The sequence below is a fragment of the Argentina anserina genome, chromosome 3 (genome assembly GCF_933775445.1).
Source record: "Argentina anserina chromosome 3, drPotAnse1.1, whole genome shotgun sequence".
Lineage (NCBI taxonomy): Eukaryota > Viridiplantae > Streptophyta > Magnoliopsida > Rosales > Rosaceae > Argentina > Argentina anserina.
This window is the reverse complement of record NC_065874.1, coordinates 16,691,588-16,711,575: the sequence shown is the minus strand read 5'-3', so window position 1 is coordinate 16,711,575 and position 19,988 is coordinate 16,691,588. Positions and strand designations below refer to the sequence as shown.

The following is a 19,988-nucleotide window of genomic DNA, read 5'->3' as shown; positions in this document are numbered from 1 at the left end:
AGTTCCAGCGAACACTAGAATGTTATTCTCTGTTAGTCTCGCACAATTGGTCTTTTTGTTTTTTGTTAGGTGCATTTGATTTTTCATTTAATCTTATTTCATGAGATACACCAATAAAAAAACACATTTGAATGTCCGCCGCAAATTACGGAATGTAACTTATGTTTTGGGAGAATTATTATTCTACTCTTATGTGTGTTTTAGTTTTATTAGGTTTCATGTTAGAGATAGATTCACATCTCTGAAATAGATTAGGACTCCGAATCTTACGGGATATCATTCAATAAAGTGACAGTTATCATCCGAATTACTCTCGTATTTATCATTTTGCATCATGTTATCACGTAATTTACCCCATAATTAACAACGTATTAAGATTTGGGGCCCTGTGCGTGTGCTCCTTTTGCACATGTTAAGAGCCGGGCCTGATGTGATATATATATATATATATATATATATATATATGCCTATAGCTACATATTATAGAGTTATAATTAAATGTTCTATGTTGGTATTGTAAGATATGAAAGCAGTTCAATTAATCAGCCAAAGAGAACTCATGCTGAAAGATATGTGACTTACTGCATCCCGTTTGTTGATGCAATTTGAATGTGAACTTTTTCTTTTACATACTGTTGTTTTGGGTTTATTTATTCAAATATGTTTCAACGTGATGATATTCATGTCATTGTCGATGTGCATGATTTTCCGCATAAATCTAAGATGAAGGAGGGTTGTCTTGATGACATCTTCCACATCAATGTGAAAGCCAGTAGCAGTATAGGCAGAGATTTACAGATAGAGTTCAACGAGAGAAGCAGAGGATGAACAAAGAAAAAAAAGCCAGTCCTATTGGCAGGTTAGGAAAAAGGAAATATTTGTGCCATTATATATGTGATGTATAGTTATATACATATGCCGATAACTACATATTAGAGTTTTAATTATATTTTTTATGTTGGTATTGCAAGATATGTTGAAAGCAGTCAATTAATCAGCCAAAGAGAACTCATGCAACTTTGATGATAGGCCATCTATAAGCTGTTGGAATTCAGATCCAATCATATTAACTAAGGTTATAGAAAGGAAGAGGGCAGCTGGAACAACAGTTAAGTTGATATCTACTGAGAATGAGGGTATGAGAGCAAGAAGGTAGGTATTACACAGTTGACTGTTATTATTACTATTTTATGATGTTTTCCTAAAACAATCTTTGTATTACTATACAAATTTATATGATTGGACCTATATGTTTTGCAGACAGTAAAAAGGAGGGAAATTCAGTTCAAGTATTGATGAATGATTTGGAAAAGATGATTGGATTGAGTCTGCAAGTATGAGCATTCTTTTTGGAGTAATAATGAAGACATCAGTGGCCATTAGAAAGGGTTTAGAAGTTGATGTCATTGTATATGGCTTTAATAACAGTGTTATATAATTACCTTTTAAGTAAGCACAAATCTTCATTAGTTAAAGAACATAACCAAGTATATAAGAAAACGTGAGCTTTCATGGCCTTAGGTAAAGGTTTTGGAACAATTTGGAGCACAAACCAATCTTTTTTTTTTCATTTGTACGCTGTTTCATTATGGATTCGTCTATGGTGCAGCGCTGCATACCATACATACCGAATCTAACGGTGGATAGAGGGTGTCTTAAAATGCACGTGGAGTCCGTGAAATGTATGAAAAATGAATTAGATGTGCTGCACGCATGCAGCGCTGCACCATAGAATTTTTCGTTTCATTGTAATAAAGTTTTACATTTTGTATTACAGTATGTACACTAATGCTGCAGCAGAGCGCAGCGAGGTGACTAGTCTCTTCTCTATTAATAAAGCGAAGCGCCATTACTGTTCACATGTTGGTACTGTTCACATATCGGTACTGTTCACACGCTACAGTTTGATGCCTGTTTTACCCCTTCTTTTTGCTGATGTTGGACTGAGAAAGAGGGTCAGTGTGGTCATTGAAGCACTACAGGTGTTGCTTTAGTTTGCTGCAAGCCTGCAACGACATTCCTCTTGCTTGCGGTGCAGAACCCAGATGGTGAGTTTCAAGCTTCTTCTGTACGATTCTTCTTCTACGAGGTGCGTGGGGATTCGGTTTCTTTCGACGGTTGTGTTTGGATAGTTATATAGAGATATAAATCCAAACTCGGCAGAGAAGGAAAGTGATTTCTACCATTAATTGGTAGCTTGCAGATCTTCTTCTCCAATCTGTTCGTTTATGTGGGAAATTATGTCGTTGTGACCCAGGTTCTGCTTCCCCCTTTTAACCCTAATTCCTAAATACTCTGGGTTTAGTAATTTGTTTGTCCTATTACTGTTGCGCTTTTTGTTCCTCTCGAAATCATGGTTTGGTTGGTATGTGTTCGTTTATGTATCCATGATATGCAGATGATGTGTGTTTATATTGGGTTCTTAATTCTGATTTGTTTCTTTTGTTATGTGCTTTTGTTGTTTCTTGGCTTCATATAATTTGGTTTTAGATCTTTGTATAGCCTTCTGTGCTGTTTGGGTTGTTCGTTTGGTGTTGTTGTGTTATTGCTTGGCTTTGGTTTTGGCTGTTGGTGTTGTTGGTTTTTGTTTTTTTGGGTCCGTTTTGTTTGGTTGGTTAGTGATTCTGTATCCTATTGGGTTGTTCTGATATGCAGTTTGTTAATTATCTTTATTTGGTTGGTTCTTATGAATGCATTTGTAATCATTTAAAGGTATATGTGGGTGGAGTGCTTGCACTCTTGGCTCATTTATGAGCTAGGTTTTCTTTCTTTTGATTTTTGACTTTGCTTTTTTATTATTCATATGTTTTGTATCTGGTACCTTCTCTGGACTAAATTTACTGATTGATTTGCTGATTGTTGGTTGTTTTTTCTATTTGCAGGTTTGTTGGGGCTGCGCTGGGATCATGTATCTTATCTCTTGCTATTTTTATGCTGTCATTGTACATCTATTAAGTGGTTGGCTTTCCGACTCTATCTTCCTTCCTCAAGAGAAATCAAACACCAAAAATAGAGATAAGAAATTGAGTTTTATTGACTACAAACAGAGAGAGAGAGAGAGAGAGAGAGAGAGAGAGAGAGAGAGAGAGAGAGAGAGAGAGACCCTGCTCGATGATTTCACCACAAAACGCTTAGGGTCGGTCAGTAATTCTTAGGGTCAGTGATGTGTTACCAACCAATTTCTTTGGAATGATAACTTGTACGCCAATACATTTGTTTCATTTGGTTTATTTTATCAGTTTTTTGGCTGCTAAAATTTCCTTCATCATGCAAGAGAAAAAATTTAACAAAAAACAACATTTCTAGGAGAATTGTTGATTTATCATCACTTTGCCATTACTAGAGCTACTGAAAAGTAATTCATTTAATTAATTTTTATTTATGGAGAAGATCTTAATTCAATTGATGATGGATGAGAGTAAAACTTCAGGGCATTGTTTTTATTTAGCATATGTAGGCTACTCTCTTTGTAGACATAAATGTCAAAAAAACTTTGTAAGCTATCATCAGTTTTGCATTTGTTCCAATTCTCATTTAATCAACTAGCTGTTTTAACATCTCATAAACCAAGTATATATTTGATTCCACATGTGTATCGTAGTTCTGCCAAAATCGCACTTGCGCGCGTGCGCAGAGGCTAGTTTATATGTGATAGAGGGTGCTAGGGTTTGGGACCGAATGCACAGAGAAACCGAGAGAGAAAGAAAAGTGTATTTTGGTGAGTGTGAGTTCTAGCACAGTCAGAGAGACATCCTAGATCGTCCTTAGTGGTAAGAGACATTCGTGGCTCCATTAAATACCTCCGTGGCTTCAAGACCCTTGTGGCACCATTGAAGACTTCCGTGGCACCATTGAAGACCTCCGTGGCTTCAAGTCCTTTGTGGCAACACCCTGACCCGCAGCCTCCTCCCAAGTCCAATCCGTTGACTTGGAAACGACGCCGTCTTCTCCAATCCGGAACCTCACCTGTAACTGAACAAGCCACCCGGCTCGATCAAGCTCCTCGGCTCCTGCAACGGTCTGGTATGTCTCTGTAAGGATCATAGTTTGAGTTATTGTCATCTTTTCATCTGGAACCCATCAACTGGGTTCATGCGTAATCTTCCGCGCCCAGGTTTCTCCTCGGCGACACACACTGTTCTGTTCGGCGGCTTCGGGTACTTGTCGGCCGCCGACGACTATAAAGTCGTGGTAGCTGCCAAAAATGTATTTGACTACGGCAAGAATGTAAGGGAGGTCAAGGTGTTGTTGTGGAGATTGGTGTGTGGAGAAGTATTGAAATGCATAGTTTGTTGTCTTACACATTGTACCCTGCGGCGGTTGTGGTAGGGGAGACACTGCATTGGTTTCGAAATGCTCGGCGATTATAGCGTTTGATTTGGAGATGGAGAAGTTTAGGAAGATGGGGGCGCCGCCGAGTTTGGGGCAGAGATATGATAAGGATTATGTACATTGTGTGGCTTCCTTGGGAGGAAGGCTACATGTGTTTCGGTATCCGGCTGCTGATCGATTGTGATGTTATGGAGTTGTGGATTATGTTGGAGTATGGTGATGGTGAGTCTTGGAGGGAAGTGTTTAAGTTGAGAATAACCAATGAGCCTAGGAAGTACATGTTTCTGCAACCGTTTTTGGCTGTGGGGAGTTGTGGCAAAAGTTGACAGGAAGTACTCAATGTAGGAAAATTATTTGTTTTATTTGATATGAATGAAAATATGTTAGTTAGAATTATTAAGTTGGACTGTGCCAACTGTACTGTGATATACCAGATATCACTGGCTTATTTAGGAGCAATTGCAATGTTAAAAGAGTTTGATATTAATTGGGAGTCTAGCACTAGCAGTTAAGTCAAGGTTTCAACTTTGACAGTTGCAAATTAAAGGATACGATGGTTGAGTTATTCTGTTTGTTTCAAAGGTTGCAAACTCTGATAAACAAATAGAAACATCTCTTCCCAACAGGTGTCTGATCTCTATTTATACATAAGCATGTCCTCTAGTCTTTATACAGAGAATTTGAGATAGCTATTAAGAGATATCATACATATAGATTAGTACAGTTCTGAGAGAGAAGTTCAACACAATTTTGGTTCGTTGTTTCTTGCTGTTTGAAGTGCTTCATCAACAAGAAGAAAGATCGTTTTATCCTGAGAGGCATTTGCTAATTCAACCTTCAAGGACCAGTGAGGGGCAATTTGTGTAACGACCCCAAAATTTCGAGCATAAAAACTCAAAATTTCAAAGTCGTTAAACACCAAACAATCTCAACGAATCGAAATCATTTAAAATGCCACAGCGGATCATCTCTGAGTTCAAAATACAACTCAGTCAAACCGATTATTACAAACCAAATTATAATTCAACATTATAACAAATGGAAATGTATAATCCTCACAACAACCTCACAAGATAATCACACAAAATCCTCGCTCCAGCTGGAAATAAATAACTTCAAGTTCTCTGAGCAGTCCGTCAATTCCCGCTAATCCACACCTGCGGAGTTATCCACTACACCATCGAATTGGTGCACCGAGATTGTAAACACAAACCCGGTAAGCTTTACAGCTCGTATGAGTAAAATAAAAACATAACTCGCATATCAGTATATACAGAAATCCACAAATCAACAAATATAAATGCACCCATGAGTAAATGGACGGCCCATCTGGTTGTCCCGAAAATATGAAAATGAAAGTACTCATGAGCAATTGGGTAACCCCTCTGTTTACCCAAATGCATTTATAATACGGGTACTAATGAGCGCTGGTACACCTCTGTTACCCCTCACGTAGTACACCGCCGGCATTAGGCAACCTCTGGCATTGGGCAACCTCCTCGCTACCCAACGCCCGACATTGGGTAACCTCCTCGCTACCCAACGTCCGACTTCGGGCAACCTCCTCGCTACCCTAAGTCCGACTTCGGGCAACCTCCTCGCTACCCGAAGTCCGACATCGAGCAACCTCCTCGCTACCCGATGTCTGGCAGACAGACTAGAGCTCTAACTGTATCGTAACTTTCGCCCGGCCAAAGGCTAGGTTCCGACATGCCACACACGTTCGAAGACTGGTCTGAAGACATAAACACGTACAATAATCTACTCATTATTGTACAAATTTCATCACACACTCAATATATAATTCTCATCACCACTGTGATCATAATTCACAACCGAAATCCTAACAGTATATAATATATCAAACTACATATATATATATATATGTACATATTTACCATTTATACAATATATATATATATATAATCAACTTTATTATATACATGTCATATTTCATAAACACGTCCGAAGACAAAACGTTTTAACAATTCTCCACGTCAAAACAACGTACAATAATCTACTCATTATTGTACCAATCGCATCAATATGCTCAACATATAATCCTCATCACCACCGTGATCATTTTCACAACGAAATCCTAACAGTATATAATATAGCAAACTATATATATATATGTACTTATTTACCATTTATACAATATATATAATCCATTATATCATATACATGTCATATTTCATAAACACGTCCGAAGACAAAACGTTTTAACAATTCTCCACGTCAAAACCACGTACAATAATCTACTCATTATTGTACCAATCGCATCAATATGCTCAATTCGTAAATAAGTGAGATTTTACTCACCTTCTTTCCTGCGTGCAACTTCCACGTCCCTGAAAGTAATTTCTTCACTCATTTCGTCAGTCACCTAATAGCACGATAAATGCTTAGAAAATGATACTTAAAATATCAGGTGACGATTTCAGCACAGCTAAATGTTGTTCATAAAACATTGTTCACGGAAAACTGTTCATGTTTACTAATCACTGTTTTTACTAAACCACTGTTCACAGTTACCGTTTTGCCAAAACACTGTTCACAGTTACTGTTTTACCATGCCACTGTCCACATTTACTGTTACAGATCACTATTCACAGTTACTATTCATGCGGCGTTACTGTTCACCGACCGCCACCAATCATCACCAAATTTCACCACCACAACCTAAATAACATTTCCAACAACTTTCTAGTTGACACCAAGGTCTAAATCCGAGCCTAAACAGTCCAAACAACGAAGAACATAAATTCGGCACTATTCATAAACCCTAGAAATTGAAATTTTGATTCGGGTACTTACACTTCGATTTGGCTCGATTCCTTTTGTGGGAATGTTGCTGGGACTGAGACAAGCAAAACCCCCCCAAGAATCTCGAGCTATGGTGGCCGGAGGAGGCGGCGCCGCTACAGCAGTAACTTCCGGCGGTTGCTTCACCGTGTGTGGTTGTCACCGGAGTGCAAGGCGTAGCCCAAAAGATGGAGATCGTCGAGCCCGTCAGTTTGATAGGTGGCACGACACGAGGCGACGTTGGATGGTGGAGAAATCGGCCGGAGAAGATTTTTGGGTCGGGTGAACAGTACCCGAGCTGATTTTTGAAAAAAAAAACTGATTTTCTGATTTTTAATCTCCTCTCCTTCCTTTTATACTATTTTCAAAATCGGAAACGAACTTCCGACGTTAATAACTTTCGCGTCCGACGTCCGATTCGAACGCGTGATGTGTCCACGAACTCGTATCGATGAGCTCTACGACTTTCGTGAAGGAAGTTTTCGCAACCGAGCGACGGAATAAAAGTCGATCTATACGTTGCGGTAACGTTACGTTTTCTAATTAAACGATCCGAGAACGTTTCCGTTTTCATTTCGAAATGTCACAAACCTCCAATTCTCGTCTTGAATTAATTTCACAAGTTTAACACTTTGAAAATATTCGACATTTAGTTTCTAAAAATTCGGGTTATTACAATTTGTCTTTAAGGCTAAAGAATTAAATTCTAGCCTCGATCTATCAAGGATATACTGCATTTCTACACAGGTATATTTATATTTTGTTTGTTAAGAATGATCATATACGTACTGATTCTTATATATATTAAGCAAAGTATAGCAATTCTGAATTATTTTTCCAACACTCAACGATGGAGATGGTGAGGATTGAACCGGAAAATGAGCAACAGGTTGTGAATATGTCGAAGAGGTTGGTTAAACCTGCAATGATTGTATATGAAGAGAGCCTGCACCGGCTTCCTGGTTGCAAAACCCAATATTTCCCCCTACGTTTTGGCCGGGTATTCTATTCTGGCTTTGGTTGGTTTTCGAATTTCTCTGTTTTAGCTGTAAAATGTTTTGGATGTCACTTACAGCTGCTTTCAATATACTGTCATGTTGGCATACAACTGATTAGTATAGAACGAACCAGCAATTGTCACAAATTTTTAAATTATGTTGGTTCTCAGTTTTTCATGAGATTGGAAGAACCTAGCAGAGATAGTGATATAAATGTATGAAAAGTCATCCAATATTCGAGTAGAGTTTCTATTGTAACTTCTGCAGACATAGCAGAAAGAAGGGCAACAGATAAAGGGAGGATAACTTCTATAATAAATTCGAAAAGCCTTTTAGAGGTGCCACAACGTTTACATCCATGGCTGTCAATTGATGTTCCATCACTTCAACGCTGATCAACGTATTGATATGAAGACAATTAAAAATAAATTTCCAAATATAAGCTCTACATATTTATCCTCAGTATGGTCAGTCTAAGTTTTATCCATACTCAAACACATCATCAAAGAACAATTAGAGAGTTTTTAGTTCTTGCTCTTATTTTCCTACAATATGTAGTGAGTGAGTTGGGAACATAAACATACTGCTACAAAGACCATATCTGCATCATGAATTGCCTCCTCTATCACCCGTTTTCTCTCATTGGCAGATTTCAAGCGAAAAATTGGCGTCCCACCTTTCTCCCAGACCCCTGGTTAGTTGCTCATCGATCAATCTGTTACTTGTGTTAATGTGTTATGTATCCAAAACTCCACACCTCTCATTCAACTCTCCAGCATTTTAGTTAGGAGGACTTGAAGAGTCTCATATTCCCTTCGTGACACTTCCATCAAATATCCCCATCCTCTTGACTAGAAGCAATGTCATTTGTATCGACTCTGACCATTGAAGCTCGATGGTGTAGAATTAGAATGACTTAGTTCGAGTTAACATATATAATTCGAGTTTTTAATGGAACTTTGTATCATTGTATGTCCTTTTACGAACTCGACACTAATCTATTTTCCTATAAACTTCAGGTAACTAGCTCCATGGCTTGAACTGTCTAGTATCCACAAGTCTGGAAAGCTGAAGCGATTTGGAGCAAAAGATTTCCAAAGGCTTAGAGAGAACCCATCTGAATTACTGGGAAGCTCAATTTTACAGACTATTGTCATCTGAATAAAACAAACGTAATCAGTTATGAAACTAATTGGCAAGAACAAGTTACCACATACACGCTACAAATACTTACCTGATAAATTAAAACCGAGACTACTGAATGATCATAAATCATAATGAACATACCAAAACTAAATTACTTTGGGGCTTCTCTAGCCATTCTTCTCTACACAAAAAACTATGGCATCTGGGCAGAAGAAGTATTTGTTGTCATTATTAATACATGAAACTGCTTCAATGCATGATTTTCTGTCATCAAATTTCTTATGGCTTTCCAGATTACCGTCTATGATGAGTTGCTTTCCAAACTTTTGGGTAGTGATTAAATCTTTTAGACGTCTAATAAACATAAAACAATGCCAATGACAGAATCAACTCCACACTGTTCAAATTTGGAGGGGCAGCTAAGCAGAAATGGAAACTCTCGAGGTGATAATGGTGTGAATGGCTTGTGGACTCTTAAGAATTTTATTGAAACATCATTCGTATTGGTGCATGTAGCTTGAACACTTGGTTTCGAAAACTAACTTGGCTATAGTTCTGGCGGCACCACATTCATACCAATTGAAACATTCTCATCTTTCCCAGATGTATTGAGCAAATTTGACGCTTTTGAGCTTGATCCTAGTGCAAGTTCTCATCGCACTTGGATGCATGTCCATTTGACATGTGTATTGTTGTTTTGGCAATAATTGTGGATCAATGGCGAGGAAAGGCCCCAATCTTGTCATCAGTCAAGACATAGTATTCGATCACATCATAAATCCTTAATGACATTGTGACAGCCAACCGACTTTACAACATGGGTTTGTAAGAATGTAATGAGAACTGGGACGACCCTTGTCACAGTTGTGTGGTTTCTTCTGTATCAAAGTTCCAATTTCTTCGATCACAGATGTTACAAACATACTACACGACTCCTGTGTCTGGGCATGAGAAACAGAATGGTATATAGCAAGACACTCTCATTCACTTTTAACAGCACCGTAAATAAAGAAGGATAGCTGCATGAAACCAGTCATATTTGATTTGATGTAGAAATAGATGCTATAGGCAAACATGAATATAGCCGTAGAGCCCCCACACAAAACGGACCTGCAACAGACAAACCAAAGCCATTATCAACATGGAAAACCATCAGCCAAGAAAGGTGTTTCTCTTTCCCAACATAAAAGCACCTGTTATTTAACAATATCCTCATCTCAGCAGCTAGAACATAGGGGTGGCACTTCCGAACCGAAAAATCGAAAACCGAACTGAAAAAAAAAAAACTGAACCAAACACAAACCGAACTGAACCAAATCAATTTGGTTTGATTTGGGCACATAAGAAACCGAACCGAACAGAACAGAAAAACCGAAATATTCATAAAACAATGCCGTTTTACGTTTATCTTACCGAATATTTGATTTGATTAATGTGATTTTATGTTGTATATAATTATATGTTTTTCTTTTGCAATATTATATATGTATATATAATCATCTGTGTATATATATGCATGTCCATATATGTATGTTTCAAATAAGTTTGCTAAAACAAACATATATATATATATATAAGCGGATGTGTAATTACTAAATCCGCCTCAATATAATATAAGAATATATGTTTAAAAAAAATATATATATGTAGGAGGATTTTCAGGTGCGGACGTTCGTACCTTATATAAGGGTACGGATTCGCCGATTCCGGCGACGGCAGACCGCAACGGCAAGGCGGACCACGACAGCTGCACTCCCCACCTCCCGGCGGTCCCGTCTATGTCGGTCAGAGCTCAATCTGCAACTCACGGCGAACGGAATTGCGAAATCGCAGAAATCTGCCCAGAAACTTGATTTTTACAGATTCCGGCCGCCATAGGTCGGCGATGAAGCTCCGGCTGGCACAGACGGGATCGCCGGAAGGTGGGCAGTGCGACTGTGCTGATCCGCCGCGTCGTCGCAGCCTGCTGTCGTCAGAATCAGGACGTCTACACCTGAAAAGGCTAGTATATATATATAAAATAATATATATGCAAATATATAAATATACATATATAAATATATTTATATACATAGTTATATATATAGTCTCTATCCAGAGTGAAGGTTCACTCTGAAGTTTCAGAGTGAAGTTCCAATTTTAGCACACTTTTCGGTCAAATTTTTTCACCATAAGCGATTCAATATTTAGATATGCTATTCAAGATCATCTCTATAAAGTTTTATCCAATTTGACAATGATTTGAGCTTTCAAAATTGAGATTTACACGAACGGTTCACGTTGAACAATTTTAATTCATTCATTAATTTAATCTAATTTCAATACCTTAACGATGTCCGAATTAGATGAAATTTTGTAAAGATGATCTTGAATAATATACCTAAATATTGAATCGCTTATACTGAAAAAATTTGACCAAAAAGTGTGCCAAAATTGGAACTTCACTCTGAAACTTCAGAGTGAACCTTCACTCTGGATAGGGACTGGTTATATATATATATATGCATCTATAAAATTTCAAGATGTCGTGTAAATAAATGATTGAGCATGGTATGTTGCCTACATAATTAAATTTTAGCCCTCATTTTTTTCGGTCGTATTGTAGTTATATATTCATATTTACAATTTTTTTCAAATAAGTAAAAAAAAGGGAAAACCCCAAAACATTCAATATGCCAATTTTAGTTTAATTCAGTTTTTTTTTTCAGAAATAAAAAAACCGAACCGATCAGTTCAGTTTTCGGTTGGGCAAATTATAAAAAAGTATCAACTCCCGACTTATATTAGAAAAATGTTATTACTTATGAATTAATTATAAAAAATCAATACATTTTAGTGGAAATTAGAAAAAAGTCAACAAAATTAGAAAAAATTCATTTTAAAAATATTTTCTGGATTGTTTTGCCATTTCTTTTTTTTTCTTTTTAATTTCGGCCATAACTTTCCTGTCCAGCGCTAGATTTTGACGAAATTGATACCGTTAGAAAGATCTCACTCGCCTCTTTCATTTGATATACTACCCACTCCAAATCGACCAACCGTATAATACGCAACAACCATCGCAAAGAGTTGCTGCCATCGATGGCGGTGCTCCAAGCAATTCCGACGAAACCGAAGCTCAAGGTTCCTTAATTCTAGCTATTCTCTTCATTCTGAGCATACTCATACCAATCTCATTTGAATTTTAACAAAATTTCGCATATTTCCACATTTCCTCTCGGCATGTCACACATACTGTCACAACTAAGGAACAAAATCTCCCCGATATTTCTGATATATCCTCTGTTATCTCTCTTTTTCAAAAAAACGATATATCTTAGAGGTAAATATCTTATTTTTTCCCGTATCTGCGATATTTCTCCGATAACATAAAATATCTCCGATATTGCTCTGATATTTACGATATATCCGATATATTTTCGATATTTTAGAGAAATATTTGAAAATTTTCACTTAAATTTTTTTAACTCAATTTGAGGATGCCTCAGACTCTCCTTGATATGGAGTTTTTATTTAATTAATCACCTCGAACCTCGAGGAATATAAAAAAATAAGACTAGAAGAGTAGTCATTCAATCGGCTAATTTTAAATTTTTCGTAAAAGATATCGAGATGAGGAGTGAAAGTTCAAGTCTTAACTCTTAAAAATCAAGCCATATCAGTGACCAATGCTCTCCTTAACCTTGAGGGAATCCAAAATAAAAGGTCACAATGTAGTCTCACACTCGCATGAAAGTCATAAGAGAATATCCAGAATTTTAGTAACAAGTGTTCTCCTCGAGGAATATAGAAAGAGTAGTAATCTTTATCTCATTGACGTTCTCTCAAAAATGATATTTAGATAAATAGTGTTCTCCTCGAGCACTATTAGGGAAAGTAAGAAAACATGAGTCACATTATAGTCTTTGTCTCCTAGAAGTTCCATCATACCTTCGTAGTTTGCTAGCAACCCATGAACCCATCATGGAAGGATGATAATATTGAAATTTGCCATGCGTATTTTAGCACAAACGGCTTTCTCTTCTGCTTGTGAAAGAAAGTGGAGTATTTTTGCTCTTATTCATACAAAGCAAAAGAACTGTCTTGCATATCAGAAGTTGGAAAAACTCGTATACTACTACTACAACATGAAGTTACGACTACGTGATAAACAAGCAAATGATAATGTGATTAATGAAAATAACTATATCGATCTACTTCATGTTGCTAGTGAACCACTTCAGAATGACATTGATCATCTTCATGATTGGATTATGCATGCACACCTCGATGATGAAAATGACAACCGTCCTGCACATGTCGTAGAAAATGCAACTGATTTTTGAATTGATGTAAACAAGGTATTATCTGATGAAGTTGGAGACCCGGGAGATGATTATGATAATGCTAGTGTGTGGGGCGGTGTAGGAACTCTAGATAGTTCAGATAGTGATGATGATGGTGGTGGTGGTGGTAATGGTGATGACAATGGTGGAAGTCGACAAGGTGGTAGAGATACAAGGTTTAAATATGGACAATTTTATGTAGGTGGAGAATTTGAGCAGTTTACTTGTGAAAATAATTTTGATCATGCTACCCAAGATGAGAATCATGGATCTAGGTGCAGGAAGATGACAAGAGGAGCCATTGATGATCAAAATATTTCATCTGATGTTAGTTCAGTTGCCTTAAGTTTTGATTCTATCAGTTTAGACACATAACACAGTGGGATGTCAAACGAATCACATGAAGTCAACTATCAATCTGGTCATCCTATTTACAATTATGGTCAGTTTGGAGACGTTTATGATCAATTATCGGGTTGGGTTCATCCTTACTATCTCATTCTCGGAGAAACTGTTAGTAGCTCAAAAGAGATATATGACTATCATGTTAACCATTACAATTCGTATTATATGGCTCGTATGTCTTGGGCAAAGTATTGTAGTTTTGTTGACCGACGTGCATCTTTTCAAGCACCTAGAGCCTCTTTCTGGTACTAGATAAAATTAATAATTGTATTTGTTTGTATGTAATTTAATAATAAATAAATAAATAATTTCGGAAGAGGAACGATATTTTTTTTTCCAATATCCCCGATATATCTCCGATATATCCGATATCTCTTTTTTTCAAAAAAACGATATATCCCCCGATACCGATATTTTGAACATTGGTCACAACCACTGTCACAACTACTGTCAGCACCTCTGTCACACTATCTGTCACAACCCCTATCACACCCACTTTCACACCCCCTGTCACACTACTTGTCACAACCTCTGTCATACTAACTATCACTCATTATCACACCCCATGTCATACTATCTATCACAACCCCTGTCACACAATCTGTCACAACCCATGTCACACTACCTGTCACAAATCTTGTCACAATACCTATCACACTATCTGTCACACCGTTTTTGTGTGACTATGTTGTGAAAAGAATAAAAAAGAAAAGAAGAAGATGATGATGAAGAAAATAACTAGAAATAACAAACTTTTGTGATCTTGACCTAATACATATTGACACTTTATGTTGTAGTACAGACATCGCCAATCAGATTGTCTGTCACACTACTTATCACACTAGCTATCACACTGCCTATCACACTATCTATCACAGTACATGTCATACTACCTATCACAGTACATGTCACAACACAAAGTTAGTGTGACAGGTAGTGTGACGGGTAATGTGACAGGTAAACTGATACTCACACTACCAAAAAAAAACTGACAGAACCCAAGGATATCAAAGCAACCAAGGACGACAACCACCTGCACGATTCGAACGACCACGCCGACCTACCACTCTCGCATATGGACCTCTACCCAACGAAGGCTCTGCTCTGCTGCAACAACAACCAGGAGTATCCGACACCGGCGGTGTTGCAGTCGACATGCATGGTAAATGACTAGGCGGAGACGTCGTGAATTTGAAGTTGCAGAGAAGCGAAGAGTCTAGAACAAAAATCGAGACCAGGGTGATGATTTCCGATAAACTGAACAGAGAATATGACCATTGATGTTGTGCTTGTCGTTGACCCTATTGAGGACGACGGGATCGCAGAAGATGACTTTAGTTCACGGTGGAGATGCAGAACAAGTCATCTCTTCTCTTAGGAGGCGAAATCAAAACCTAATGTGATGGTTGTATGCACCATCGAGCTGTAGATCGGAGGAGCCGTCATCCTCGTAGCGTCCAGTGGGGTCGACGCCGTGCTCATCTTAGAAGGTGTGAGCTCGGTGAGGTCTGCCGGGGAAGATCGACGTCATCGCACGAGGGTTTTGGCTGTCAGAAATCGACGATGGGGAGGTTTAAGATCGGCGGCGATGGGCGGTGGTGGTACTGGATGACGAGATTGGAATTCGGATTTGGATGAGTGGATGATCAGATAAAATGAAGAAAGGTCTGTGTATTAGTTTCAGCAGTGGCATTTTTCGTAAATTGTACGAAGTTGATGGGCAACACTTTAGCAATTTCACATGAGTGACTTTATTCTAATTTTCAATCTTTGCCTAACTTTTTTCTAATTACCAATGTCCAAATGGACTTTTTTATGATCTACCCTTTTCGGTTTTGCATGTTAAAAAACCGTGAACCGAACCAAACCGAACCGAGGTTCAAATTCAGTTCAGGTCCAAAACCGAACCGAATGGACTGAAGTCCAATCCTACTAGAACATGATGTAATATTTTTTCTGTTCATAATTGCAAGGCAGCGTCGGGAGTAATTGTTTAAAATAAGGCTTAAGTTTTTGTTTTCTTTTAAAAATTGTTGAACCTTTTCAAGGAAGAGAAAACTGAATGGTCACATAACTATGTTCTCAGTGACTTCCCCACACCCTTGCCCCTCTACAGATAAAGAACATAGAAATAAACAGATAACTGAAACTCTAGGGAATATTGACAATTTAGCCAACTAATTAGCAAATACCAGCTTTCACTGACAAAAATATATGCCAAAGCTAAATATGTATTAGCCATCCTGTTCCGTAACCACACAAATAAAATAAAGAAGAGCTTAATACTACATCTCCTCATACAGTATTTTCCCTATCCTTGAGGTTGTCAAGGACTTCAAGATCATACTGAAGACAGAAGGGAAAAAAATAGAAAGAGAAGAACATGTGAATCGGAAAAGGCATAGATACATGCAATATGTGTCTGTAATACGATGGAAAAGAGAACGTACCTCCACCACCACTCATGGTCTTCAGCTGAAAGTTGAATGTAGGTCAAACCAATTGTCAAGATTGCAGTCAGTATGATGAGGACAATAAATGTAACAAACAGTATTCCAGGAAGAGTGTAGATTTTGTATCCCCACATGCTTGCAAACAAGTGGTGTAACTGCAGAGCAATTGCACTAAAAGGCAAGAGACCGCCAACAAACATTTGACAAGATGCTCTTCTATACCAAGCTAATGATGGAATCTCTCTTGGAAAATTCTTTGTAGCACAAGACGCTTGAAATTCAGACCTTATACAATATCCAATCAGCCCGCCCAAACCAAGCAATGGAACGGCAAGAAATGCATAAATGAGGATAATCACTACGATGGTTCCAAAAGGAAGTGCAGCTGTGGCTCCATAGGATATAGCTACTGAATTAAGGAAAGACACTGTCACAAAGAATGGGCCCAAGTAAAGAATCCCTGTTAGAATAACACTCCTTTCCTGGAAATTAACATCAGTAATGTCAAAAATACGGATAACATGTCAAAAGAAATGGTGACCATGGAAAATATATGATTTAAATATAATGTAGAAAGAATTACCCATCCAGTCACAGAAAATTGATTGTGAAAGGCAGCAGCACTGTACCCCGCAACCATAGATGTAAGAGTATAAATGAAGACAAGAGAAGTGAGTAGTGCTCCACGATTGTAGGGATAGAGGACTCCAAAACATGCCAACAGAAATAAGATGCACACCCTGAAGAGAAGATAGAAATAATGAGTATATTTTAAAGTAAACACTTGTACAGTCTGTGTATGTCAAATATACTTTATGCAACAAAATCTGAACATTTGTATAAATCTATGAAATTGCGGTTCAAGCACATATGGGGGAGGAGGCGGACTAAAACTATTCAACAAGGCAGTTAGAAGAGGGTATGATCTCCCTCTATAGGTTTACGTAGAGTAAAAATAAGAAATAGAATGTCCACACTCGTGCTATTATAGAATATATAGATATGAAAAGATATGAAGAAAGATAAAGTACTTTACATTGTGAGCAGCTGGGTACCCAAGCCCAAAATGGCACAAAACAGTGGCATGTTTGATGGGTGTCTGAAAACATCACCATGAAGGTATTTCCAACCAACTTCCTTGTCTTCTTCTTCATCACCATTTGAACACCTACAAGAAATATGCTTACAATTAAGCTGATAAAAATAAAATAAATAAATGCAGTTGAGAGATTGTAAACAACGTATTACTTTCTCAGGTCATTTTTAAGGCGTCGCATAATAAGCAAGGTAAGTAATCCCATCAAAAGCACAATGATGACGACCGAGTTAATGAATAAGAACCAATGAACTTTTTGGCGGACTGGCAATAGTGAAGCCTTTGAGTATTTATCCATCCTGTTCTGATATTAAGTTGATGTTGCATTCCAGCTAACTGAATAAGTGAACCCAATGTCAATATCCACATCTTCTGTTATATCAAAAACATGCTTTGGATCACTAAAAGCACGTATTTCTATTACTTGGTTTCCATTGTAGAGAGCATCAAACTGCAAGTGAGTGAATAGATAATACTTAGTTCCCTTCTCACTGAGACTCATACTCTCAACTTCAACCTTTCCAATGAATCCCCACAGTGGAAGATCATCATAATACATCTGGAAGTAAAAATCACGAAGTATAGCATCCCTGAACTTCCGTACTTCAGAAACTCTAAACTTCTTCTGGCAGAGTCTCTCCTCATTTTTGTTCAGCCGGAAATTCAATTGATATAAGCTGTTGGACAAACGGTCACCACACAAAATTTCCCCGATGGATTCTTTCTTTTGAATTACTGGATCTGCAAGTCATGAATCCATCATGGCCATCATTACATATTCTTACAGATATTTGAAAATAATATCATTCTAGAAGTATAAACAAATCAAACATTCATGATCACGAAGCTAATGTGCAATAGCTTCTGAAAAAACAAAAACAAAGTTGAAATACATAGAACTTGATTATTTGTTGTTGAACTTTTTAGCACTAAGCTTATGTTAAGATCAGCTTCCAACATTGAGATAATACAAGTCGATGATTTTAATACAAGTAATATTACTCATTGTTTTGAACTGGCATCTTATGTATCCATACAGCAGTCGATGGTTTTAATACAATTGGATCTTCCATTACTACTGCACAAAAGAAATGTCACTATGGTTTCTGCTAACCTGGGTGGCAGAAAGGCAAATCATAGTACTGATAGGTCTCACTGCAAGATAATAACAAGTGGAAACAATATTAAATATGAAAAGTTTACCAAGGAAAATGAAATTACTATATTCAATTTTATTCATCTTTAGCTCTTAGCATGCCGCATACAGCCACACACTGGTATCTGGATCTAAAACCAAACTCTACACAATTCTGAAGTCATAACACGGTTACAGTTTAGAAACCCTCTTGAAATCTGATTTAAAGGGTCAATTTCTATACTGTTCAATAAGATAACAAGATTTATTATTGTCTTACAACAAGTGAGAACTGAGATAAGGATAGAATTACAGTTTCGTTCTTCTTACTAACCTTGTGTTACCTTTTTTTCCAAACCTTACATTAAGTAAGCAAATCCTTTTAAAGCAGTCTTCTTGAAATGATAAAATCTGATTCAAAGAGTCAATCTTCATGCAAATCAATAAGAAATCATGTGCGTGCATAATCTTCTTACTAAAGAGTGGGAATTAAAATACAGCTCGTAGACCTACAATTTCATCACACATTCACGAACAGCTTTTCACTAACAATGTATCTACTGTCTTTCCCAAACCTTTTAGGTTTACAAAACCCTCTTTATATAGCTGTTATTCCCATTAGTCTCAATGAAACCACTTTACTTATCAAACAGATGATCAAATTCTAAATGACCCATCACAATTTCCAAATATACACGAAACACGGTTTAAAACTCAGTTCTTTAACTCAATTTGAAATGGGCTTCGCATTCATTTTTATAATCTCAGCTTGTCAATATATGAAGAAAAATGAATCTGGTTACTTCAGATACAATATCGAGAAAGACCCATGAGAGGCAGCGCTTTCTTATTGAATAGAAAGGGTCACAGAGAAGCAATAAAGTAAATCAAATGGAATGGAATGGAATCTGATGAAGGTACCTGGGGTTGTTCAAAGGACCAATTTTGTTGACGAACAAGGAAACATTATCTCCGACATTGTAGATATGATCGGTTGCTGAAGATGTTGCTGAGAATGTAAGGATCATCAGAAGCACCAAACAAAGGCTCATTTCAAAAGCTTCAAACTGCTATCTTAGAGAGTGCGGGGAATCTGGTCTGTGAAAGTTTAGTCAAACTGATGCCCAGACAGCCCAGTTGTATTTATAGTTTCTTTAATTTGGAATGTTTATACTTTTCGTATTTATAGATTTATTGATCAAATGTAAGGTAGGTTACATGTACATATAACGACTTCATGGACCAGAAAAAATTGAAATATGCGAAACAACCTTAAAAAACCTAAGTCGTCTC

General features: G+C 37.4%; 1 protein-coding gene across 1 annotated transcript; it reads right to left on the bottom strand.

Moving 5' to 3' along the window:
- Positions 1-10,261: 10,261 nt before the first annotated feature.
- On the bottom strand, positions 10,262-19,759 carry LOC126787178 (transmembrane 9 superfamily member 5). The gene is given in 7 exon segments (XM_050513100.1): positions 10,262-10,391; positions 16,462-16,946; positions 17,048-17,204; positions 17,501-17,632; positions 17,713-18,301; positions 18,675-18,715; positions 19,617-19,759. Coding segments are annotated over 7 exon segments (1,665 nt in total). The 5' UTR covers positions 19,748-19,759.
- Positions 19,760-19,988: the final 229 nt, after the last annotated feature.